Raw genomic sequence first — 11,305 nt, 5'->3', positions numbered from 1 at the left:
AGAGAGCCGGTCAAAATCTCCTGCTATTGCAAATTCAATTCGCAATAGTGTGAACCCAGCCTGATAGAACAGAATGTTTACAATTGGAATGCGACAATTACCTTTTATCTAATAATACGAATTCTGAAGTATTGTTTTGAACAGGCAATGCTAAATAAACCTAGTCACTATCTTCACATATACACATTTCTGTTTCAATAACTTTTTTTAAAAGGTTTAACAAAAGTAAATATCGATACAGTGGTCATATAAGCAGGGGTGTTGCTAGTATTGTGAAATACCCGATTCTCCCTGGGCACACCAAGGGCAAGCATGATGCAGTTGTGGCATATGAAAGGTGTGGCCTAACTTTGCTGACAGTGGGAGGGGCTTAAAGGGGCATATTTACATAGATCCTGTAGCTACTCGTATGCACAAAACACATATGCCACAGTCCTTGTAAATACAAAATATGTTTTAATCATTGTGCCAAAGTGGAAGTCTCACAGACACATGTAAACTTCAATGATATTTAAAAATTGAAAAACTATTTCATTACATATATTTTTCTGCACACAGAACATAGGCATCGAGTTAACACTTGTCGGAGCCTACCTTCAGGAAGAACTTAATTAAAATAGTCAGGGACTACTTAGCAACCAGCAACTGTTGAGACTATGAATGCTTTGGTTAGCATTGTGTAACTTCAATACAGCATATAGAATACAGGATTCGAGAGTTTATAATGTACAGAGTGCAGTGGTCAGAACAGGCCGGTGTACAGAATGCAGTGGTCAGGGATATGTCATATACAGTACAGAAGCCATAAAACTGTAAGATACAACAGTAAAAAGTATGTATCACACAGCACAGTATACGGAGTATGATCAGGAGTATGTAATGTACAAATTACTTTAAATAAACCCCTGTATACTGTGCCAATTTCCCTTTGGGGGGATAATAAAATATTCTGAATCTGAGTATACATTGTATAATATTACATACTCCACTAACCACTGCACTCTAGTCTGCTCTGCATATTACATGACTCCAGAACGGTGTGGTGTATTTCAAACAAATCTGACTGCTGCACTCTCCGCCTACAGAGTACACTGAAATGTAACATATATCTTAGCGTACAGAAAGCAGTGGTCAGAAGTATGTAATATATATCCCAGCGTGCAGAATGCAGTGGCCAAGAGAATGCATTGTACAACACAGCATTTAGATTGCACTTCTCAGGAACATGTAACAAACACCTCATTTTACAGAGTGCAATATTCAGGAGTACAGTTCAGCAGCCATTAAAGGCCAAGTTTACCTTTAAGAAAAAATAAAATGTACATATTTTTGCAGGAAAACAAATGCATTTATTATTTATTTCCACAGGAGCCTGCAGAGCATTGCATCTATGATCAGTGGATTATGGGTGCAATGCTCTGCAAACCCTTTCTCCAGCATTGTGCCCCAAACGCTGTACAGGGGCTTTCAATTAGAGAGTCGGAGGAAGTAGACTACAAGTGTGCCAATTATTACACTCATGCTCCATTGAGAACTGCAAGTCTGTCTGCCGTGGTAGCATTCACAAATCTCCAAGAAAGAGATTTCTATGAGGTTGAGCCCTGCTCAGTTGTGCAGATTTTAAAAGTGACAGTTGCCGGGGAGAAGAACCACCACACGCTCTCAAGTAAAAAGGTAAGCACACACTTATTGAAATGGTTTTGAATTTGTCAACATTAGATCTTCATTTGGACAGTGCCCATAGATAAAAGTATTATACTTGAGCAAACGACACTTATAACTGAGATGGTGTATTCAGTCTCATAATCTAAATGAACAAAAATACAGATTTGACATTTTTAAATTGAAATCCATGAAATTATCAGGTTTTCCACATTAGGTGCCATGATATAGCAGGTGGAACCTGTCCCATTTAAGTCTCAGATATCTAGGATCTAGTGCTCTCTGTGCTATTGATGTGTGTAGTGTCATTGTGCCAAGATCAAAAGAGCTTTGAAGTCTTTACAAAAAACGTCATGGATGCATGCTAGTCTGGCAAGGGATTTAAAAATATTGTAAAATTTAAAATCCATAATTTATCTGTAAAGACATTAATCTACAAAAGTGACATAGATTTTAGATGACTTCTAATTTGTCCAGGACTAAAAGGCCCAGCAAATATAAAAGTCTCATATGGGTACAGCATTGCATGACCGCACAATTGTCATTCAAAGTGCGACAGCGCTGAAAACTGGCCTGGGCAGGAAGAGGGTAAATGTGCCCGGTATTGAGGTGATTACAAAAAAAAAAAAAAGTCTGCAAAAAATATATTCACATAAGCTTTGAGGTCTCATTATAGAGAGCTTTAGGGTATTTGTGAAACTTCTTTAGAATTCTGAAAGAGTTACTTGTAAGACCTGTTTTCCAGCGCTAAGATGTATTGGTTTAAAAGGCAATGTCAGAGCATTTGAGTGGTTTGGCAAGAACCAAGTCAGGTTTATTTCCATGAACGCGGCATCTATTGCAGGTCTGTCTCATAGTTTTCTCCTTTATCAAATTAACCCACGTTTTATTGCTTGGACTTCAACTTAGTTCAGATTTGGTGTTAGGGATTGAGTTACATTTGAACTAGGCCATAATGGTGTGGAGCATTAAAACAGCATTTCACAAATTCAATAAACTAGTGTTGCAGATATTACAAAAGGTAACCAAGAAAACACTAGACGTTAGCCACATTCAACTGGACTTGTTCTGACATCCTGAAGAAGTTTTTCAGCTTACTCAAGCCACTTCTTCAGTTCTAATGAGAGTCAGGAAGAGACCCATCGTTTATATCCACACAGTCCCCTTAATCCAATCACCATGGAATGCACCAAGTCAGATGCCGATTGTCCAAGAACAGGATGGGAGGTATGAAAGTTGTGGAACCACTCTGTTCCACTTATATAAACCCATCCACTAGTCTTGCATAGGTGTTAATCCTTAGAATAAATAATGTCTGAAGGTATACATTGGTGAATTAATACATTACTACAATGTATTTATTTATTGGAATTAAAAAAAAAAAAAAAGGGAGACTGTTACATGATTGACAAATCCAAAAATATTACCTACAATCAGTGTACAGAATAAAAAAAAAAAAAAAAAAAAAAAAAAAGTATATACACATATTACAAATCCTCATCCTCATCCTCTTCATCACTAATTACATATTTCTTAGGTTTCTTATTTGCTTTGTCTTCATCTTCTGCTTTTCTTTTAGTTGAAGGTTCACCTTCCTGAATAAGAGAAAAAGAAAAACCAACAGAAGTATGAGACCTGGGCTGGTAATAGACATGAACATTAACATTTACCTAGTGTTATGGGTGCTTATCTGTCAGATAAATCCAGAATGTACTATATGTCCAGCATACTCAAGTTTTTTTTTTTTGTAAATTCCGTCCTCTAGTGGTCAGAAGCAGCATTGCCTTGGTTTACAATAGCAGAGTCCATATGATGGTGAAAGAATATGTAGTTCTTTCACCATCCTTTTTGTGTGTTGCATGTGTCAAAGAAATTCAGTGATCGGCCATTATTTTTTGTGAATCTTTAATAAAACCTTTGCCATGGTATTATCTGTACTACAAAACATCTATGAAAAGTGCAAATTAATAACATTTTTGTCCTTTTCTCAAAAGGTTTTTCTTGAATTTCATTGAGGGAGTTCAGATACAGTTAGGCAATACTGCTGCCTATAGGGGGGTTTGATCACTGGCAGACAGAAAAAGCCAGCCTCTGTATGATCCAGCATGCCCAAGTTTTGTGAAACTGCAAAAGCAAAAAACAAACAGGGGAAAAGACCTGTGTCTCTCAATGAACTTTAACAAAAAAAATGATACAGCAACTACAAAAGTCTTGTTTATTTTTTGTTACTCAGGGACATAGGAATTCAGATCCAGACAGGGCGCATGTGGAACAAGCCAACTAAAGGGTGGGTAACATCCACTGACAGGCCCAAAGGGAGAGTGAGGCCTGTCTGCAACTCAGGACTACGTGAAGGACCAATACCTTAATCCGACTAGTTTAAATAAAGCCAACTGTAAGACAAGGGAAGCTGCCAAAGACCAAGGAGAGGCCACACATTAACCTGATGCACAAGACCAGGATAGAGAGGAGCACCACCAGTTGGAAATAACTATCCGAAGGAACAGAGGATGTGAGCCAAGAACCAACCAAAACAGGTGGAACAATAACATAACCTCATTAAGGACAAAAAAATTAAAAAAAACAAAAAACAAAAACAGACCCACAACATGTATAATATAAGAAACCCCAGGACCAAACCCCAAAAGAACATCAAAACAAACCCAGGTTTGGAGAAGAAAAAAAAAAAAAGCTGGTATACACAGGAAGGCCCAAGTCTTAAACATCCAACCCTTATAATTCTGGTAAAGCAAATTTCCAATCTGGCTAAAACGAGATGTGCAAAGAATGTAGTAATCATCACAGCATGACACCACATAGGAGTTGCAAAGTGATCTTTGGGAACTCAAGGGTAACAAACTCATGAAGTCAGCTGGACAAAGGGGGAGAATGGTGCCCAAGAGGCTCCCTTCCAAAAGTTAGGCAGAGAAACAGTATACTGCAAACCCAGGCTGGTGAAAGGGGAACCAGAAGAAAGGAGGATGAACAAGGAAAATGATCCACTTAAAACCCTAAAGCATCTCTAGGGTCTGACAGAAGAACTTTGTAGGACCTGTCCAACCTTAAGAACAGAACATGGTTCTAGTAGTCTTATGACCCTCTTGGTCCAGCAAAGCATCTGTAGCCATGGAGCAGGATGCTTAGCAGTATCGCTAAGCACATTCATCTGATTAGGATTAGAACAAGGGAAAGTATCTGGGGAACTTTCTGCACAAGGCTGGACAATGCGGTCTAGGTAATTAGATCACAGAAATTCCTTCAGATACACCTAATTTCCAATAGAGGATACCTGCACCCATGGTGTTCCACCTGCTGACAGTCCAGGGTGGTTCAAAGCCCTCCAGCAATGGTTTCAGCCTGCCAAACAGCAAATAAAGAGCACCCAGGTGCAGAGACCTCTCACTTTTGTATGGGGACTTGGATGAGTAGAGGTAGATGCCAAAATATTGCCCTAAGGGAAGACATTTCTGCTGGGAGTAGTACGCTCTTAAACAAAGTCCAAAAAGAGGCTAGACCAATGAACTGAGAGTCAAGAAACAATACTGTGGTTTGTTCAGCAGGACAATGCGAAACAGCCAGCGCATTTCGGGGACTCAGAAATATCTCCCCCCCCCCCGTCTGGTGATCTCTTTGGACTCTATACGTAACCCTCAAAATTAAAAGTCCCTGGGTTTGGGGGGGGGGGGGGGGGGGTACCCTGTTCTGTGTTTGGGAGTGGCCTCACCGGAGCCACTGTGCCTCAAACGAATTTGTTTGATCTCCTCAAACCATGATCCACTGAGAAGTTGAATCCACCACCTCAGCTACACATTTTAGAGAGTGGCACTCTTGGCATCATACAGCATAGACAGGTAACGTGTTCTAAAAAGCCAGGCTGGGCCCTGGGTATGAAGGGGGGGCTGGGTAGTGAGAAGAGACCACCTACTTACTTGAAGAGGCCAATTGGTCATGCTAGGGAGTACCTCCTTATCCATACAATGTAGATGTCTCGCTCAGAGCCCAGACCTCTTGCAATAGAGAGGCGGGTTGAGAAGGCCTGAGCACTATTGAACAATAGAGAGACCCTCCTTGAAAGAGGGTTCCCCAACACCTCACACACCCCTTACTGGGGAAGACGTGTGAATTCTCTGCCTGTTGCCAAAGATTCCAATAGAACACAGAGAACAGACCTTTATAGTGAAGGTTTAAGTTTCCCAGCCTAGCATGACTGTGGCAGGCAGGTAGTTGCCAATAGACATCTGCGAGGTCCCACCCAGCCAAATCTTGCAGATTTCAGAAGGGCGATGAGTGAAAGGATCCAAAAAGCTGACCCTCTTCAGATGCTTCAACAGGTAGCAGATGACTTCAAAAAGGAAGCCGAGGACATGGGCAAAACCCCAGGATGTGCAAAACCAAAGGCAGCAGCAGAAGCAGCAACATTATGTGTAGTAGTAAAAGAGGTGAAGAGGAACCACTAAAGGGGGTGCCAGGGCCAAGTGGTTAGCCTGTGGACTACAAAGGGTATACTGTGCACTCAAAGGCCAAACAGGCAAATTGCCCAGGGACCTGTTTAGATACACAGTCAATCCTCAAGTTGTAGTGGGGGGGGGGGAACACAGTCATATGGTAGGCTTTTCAGGGGGTTAGTGGATCTCGGTCTGCAAGCCTTACGAGTGAGTCAGCCTCTGAAGGTCTCCTCTGACCCCTCTGTGGACCAACTACGTAAAAGCAACAGCACACTCTGGCGCCCCACAGCTTTGCTGATCACAATGCAAAAGGTAGAGGACGAACAGCCCACGTCTTTCAAGAGCTGAGACAAAAATTCCTTGGATATATAGTGTCAGCAACCTATAAATGCAGAGTGCTCTGCACACCTGTACATACAAGTCCCATGTAAGACACACATTTATATGCTCGTAATATGCCATGACAACTAAAGCATTAGGCTCCAGAGATTTTTTTTTCTTTTTTTTTCCCCCATCCATTCCAGGAAATGGGACCTACCCATTCAAGAGAATACATCCATTATGACATGGTTTAACAGATTACAGTCACCACCAAAATGGGACAGAAGGCAAAAACAACCCAATTCAAATTGGGGTTTAAAGTGGGGTTTCCAGCTGCCTGTCAGTGGGATCCCAAAAGGTGAGCACTCTCTCAATCAATTTAGTGTTCGACCTATTAAGGTGAATTATAGGAGTATATACTGTGGGAGCAGACCACCAGCTAAATTCCACTCAAAGAAAAGTTCAGGCACACTCAGAGGAATGTAGTAGTGGAAAGGTCTTTGCAGCTTTAGGAGCCTTAAAGGACAGGTTCACCCCCACACAGACCCAACCCCCCCCCCCAACTGCAGTCACATTGAAAATCAACGCTGCTGTGCAGGACTCTGCCTGCACAGTCACGTCATTCATTCATAGTGATCTGCAAATTAATAAACTACAATTTCCGGCTGCCACTATGGACGATGGACATGTAGCTCTCAATGGACTTCGAGGGAGCCGATCAGTGCCCTCATAGTCATTTGACACTTCCTGCAGCTCAGTAACTGACAGCCAGCAGTGTCTGCAGGAGCCTGGCACTGGCACCCGCGATCCACTAATTGTGTATGCAATACGTGCAGGTACCCGAGTAAAAAAAATAAATGCAATTTTTGCCTGCAAAAACTTGCATTTGTTGATTTTTTTTTTTTTTTTTTCTAAAAAAAAGGTAAACTCGGCCTATAAGAGACCCAAGTCCTGGAACAGCAGGCTGATCCACCACATGCAGGGTAGAGCGCACTGTATGAATATGGTCTGGCACAACCTCACTTAAATCTGAGATGACAGCAAGAGACTCCGACCTCCTGTGGGCAGCATTAAAAGGAGAAGTATGGGTTTGAGGTTTTTTCCCTATTCATACTTACCTAGGTGGATGCAGCATTGGTCCGATGCTGCATCTGTCCCCCGGCGTCTCTGCATTGAGAACTGAGCAATCGAACATTGCCGAAGGCTCAGTTCACTAGGCTTCCAGAGAGGAGAGCTGCTGACTTGTCAATCAGCAGCTCTGCTCCTCCACGCTCACTGGAGCGCTGAACTGTGGAGGGGCGGGGAGCGGTTGTCTTAGCAGCTCGCTAAGAGGCTTACCAGTCCAGGCACCTGGTGGATCCAGACTTCCTAAGTCAGGATGACTGGGTGCCTGGACTTAACTTGGTGATGTCAGCAGAGAGCAGACTTCAGACCACTCTCTGCTGAAAACGGGTCACAGGAGTGCAAAACGAATTGCACTCCTGTGACCCTTAGGAGAAGTCCAGCCTAATGAGCTCAGGCTGTACTTTAAAACCCAACTATATATGAATTTCTATGTCCCTCGATGGATAATAAAAGACCACCTTTGAAACTTTAAAGGAAATCTTTCATGAGACATTGGGGGGGGGGGTTGTTTTCATTTCTGACCACTCCTTCGGAAAATACTAGTTGTCTGACAGTACTAACTCTTAATAAATCGAAAACCTATGCAGATAAGGACGTCAGATTATTGCCAGACTTCCCCCATCTGCATAAGAAAGTAGTGGTTAAGTATAGCATTTGTAGAGATTAGGGATAGCAAAGTAATGAGTAGTGAATAGCATTTTTCATGATGTGAGCTAGAACATCCTCTATGCATGTTTCATCACAAGTTTTCTTAAGTAGGGCTCAATAGAAGAGAAGCAGCAATTTTGTGTATTTATCAGTTCCAAGATAGTAACTTTTGGATAGATTTCATCTCCCTACCCTACAACAAGGATCTGGCATGAGTCAGAGATTGCCTGCTTCTATCAGAAGCTCCTTTCCAGCAGATGCCCTTCCAAAAGGACACACAAATAAATTTCCAACTGGTAAGAACACCTTTAATAACAGTAATAGCCAACTAAACAAAGGTTTTAAGTTCAGGGAGTCTGTAGTATGCCCATGCATGGGTAAATCGGTGATGCACTGAAGCATCGATGGTTACAAGAGAATGTTCGCATACAGCCATTCACTGGTTTCAGCAGGCTGTATGCGGCACTTGTAGCTCTCTGGGTACCAGAAACCTCCTGGAATTTTATGCCCAACATTTCCAGCTTCTCGCTGTTCATATTTGTAAGGCCTCAAACTGAATGCTAATCTGAAAAACCAGATAAAAGTGTGTATAAGGGCACTCTGAGTAACAAACCAAGCAGATATCAGTCTATGTAGAAATAGAAGAGTGTCTTCATGCACTCTCGGCAGCACTTGGAGAGAGAAGCAAACTCTGGAAGTAAAATGAAAAGAAAAAAAGGCACCTCTAAGTGCAGAAGTAAAACTTTATATCTCCCAAAAGGGTTAAAAACACTTACAAAAGGGTGGATGGGTAGAAGCACATCATATTAGTAATATGGCAGGTGGTCCGGCGTTCTGGTAGTCCCAAGGAGTCTCAGTGATATCCACAGGTGCGATTCTATGGCAGCATATTCTGAAGTGGCCGACAGATGGAAGCCAAAACTCTCCTGGATACTGGGAAGGATGAGCTCCGGCAGGTTCGCATGCTGCACGTGCAGAGCCCGCCAGGAAGTCGGCAATGTGCTGCGCTAATCACAGGCAGCGAGACATTTTCCGATCTCTGCAGCCGCACATCAGGAAATATCTCACGGCTTGTGATTAGCGCTGTGCAGTGCCGAGTTCCTGGCGGGCTCGGCACGTGCAGCATGCAAACACACCGGAGCTCATCCTTACTGGGAAGACAGCATGGAAGCCGAATCCAGGAAGTGACGTCAGCAGGAAGGGACCAGCAACCAGCGTGGACAGCAAGCCCAGGAGTGATGTCATCAATATGGGATGCATATTGATGACATCACTTCCGGCTTGCTGGTTTCTTACTGCAGGCGTCACTTCCTGGATTCAGCTTCAATGCTATTTTCCCAGTATCCAGGAGAGTTGTGGCTTCCATCTGTCGGCCACTTCAGAATATGCTGCCATAGAATCACACCTGTGGAGATCACTGAGACTCCTTGGGACTACCAGAACGCCGGACCACCTGCCATATTACTAATATGATGTGTTTCTACCAATCCACCTTTTTGTTTTTAACCCTTTTGGGAAATATAAAGTTTTATTTCTGCACTTAGAGGCGCCTTTTTTTCTTTTCATCTTAATCTGAATAGCCTCCCACTGGAAGGGAGATCTGTGTCAAGGGTTCCTCATCTGCATAAGCTGGTGTAGAAGATATGTTCACTCAACTGCATTCACTAAGAAGTACAATTATACTGTTGGGAGCATCTAGTTTGGTAGAGGATGTATGTGAAAGATTCATATGTGAGCTCTAACCTCCTCATCACTGTTCAGTTTCTTTGCCTTGAGTAACCTCTGAGCTTTATCCTCATCTGAGCCTTCATCACTGTCCGATGAATAGATGCGGGCACGCTCCTCTGTGGAAATGTAAAAAAAAATAAAAATAATAATGATAACAACAACAACAAGAAAGTTCATCACAAAGAATTTCAATATCAATTGATCAAATCTGATCAAGTGAGATTAAAGTGATTGTAAATGCAATTTTTTATTTACCTCTTTTGTACTACGGTTTTGCACAGAGCAGCCCCGGTCTTACTCTTCTGGGGTCGATAGCTTGCTATGGGGACACCTGCGCAAGCTTGATCCCCAGCCAGGCTGTGTGTGTCTGTAGACACACACGGCATAGCTCAGCCCGCACCGCTCTCTCCTCACAGGCTGTGATTAACAGCCACAGGAGCCAATGGTTCCCGCTCCTACCACCATGGCCAATGAGGAGAGAGAGAAAGCAGCTGTTCTCAGGCACAGCGCTGGCTGGAGATCAGGCTCTGGTAAATATAAAAAAGGGCTGGAGGGATGGGAGCTGCACACGGAAGGTTTTTATTTTAATGCAGTGAATTCATGTAAATAACCTACCTTAACAACCATACTTAAACCACCACCCGCCCACTAACTGTACATTTACTGCTAGCGGATGGCACAGCAAGGCACTGTGACGTAGCTGTACGTCGCAGTGTACTTCTGGGTTTAGAGATGTGCATGCACGTACCTCCTGTGATTGGACATAGCAGGTTACAATCAATCGTTTAGGCTGTATGCCTGCTTATCGACTGTGGCCAATCACAGCACAGATATGTGCGTTTTTAAACACAGGCTCTGGCTGGATTTCTCCCTGCCGTTCATAAATGAAAGCAAAGAGAGAAACCCAGCCAGATCAATGAGTAAAATCAGCACACATGCACTTATAAGGCACACAGTTAACCCCTTGATTGCCCTAATGATCACCCGTCACCCAGCCAGTGCCATTTGTACAGTGTCAGTGTACAGTATTATCCCTAGATGTATTGTCGCTAGATGTCAGTTAGTGTGCCTCCCAGCCAGTCAGTTAGCACCAGATTGTCGCACTATAAGGCGCTGATCACCGCCATAGCTAGTGTAGGGTCTGTACAGATCAGCATCCTATTTACGATCAGAAATATGCTAGTATCCCCAATAGTATAGTATCCCAAAAAAATGCAGCGTTAGCATGATAAGCCCCGATCACTGCCAGCACTGGCAACATGTAACAATATATTTTGGCCTAAATTTAGAAGAAATTTGATAGGTTTTATAAACAGAAAGTACAAAATATTGTTTTGTTTTTTCAAAATTTTTGGCCTTTTGTTTATTTAATAAAA

The 11,305-nt window shown here is 42.6% G+C and overlaps 1 protein-coding gene across 2 annotated transcripts in view; it reads right to left on the bottom strand.

Moving 5' to 3' along the window:
* Window positions 1-433: 433 nt before the first annotated feature.
* LEO1 (LEO1 homolog, Paf1/RNA polymerase II complex component) overlaps window positions 434-11,305 on the bottom strand; it is a 38,878-nt gene continuing 28,006 nt past the window's right edge. Inside the window, exons 11-12 of one of the 2 annotated variants that reach the window (XM_073618719.1) lie at window positions 9,945-10,045; window positions 434-3,257 (exon numbers count right to left, since the gene is read on the bottom strand). In XM_073618719.1, coding sequence (XP_073474820.1) covers window positions 3,150-3,257; window positions 9,945-10,045 — 209 coding nt within the window. In that variant the 3' untranslated portion in view covers window positions 434-3,149. The remainder of the gene's footprint in view (window positions 3,258-9,944; window positions 10,046-11,305) is intronic. The other variant, XM_073618720.1, reaches the window with a different exon arrangement.

Source organism: Aquarana catesbeiana, linkage group LG03 (genome assembly GCF_042186555.1).
Source record: "Aquarana catesbeiana isolate 2022-GZ linkage group LG03, ASM4218655v1, whole genome shotgun sequence".
NCBI lineage: Eukaryota > Metazoa > Chordata > Amphibia > Anura > Ranidae > Aquarana > Aquarana catesbeiana.
Note: the sequence above shows the minus strand (reverse complement) of the source record. Positions and strands in the feature narration are given on the sequence as shown.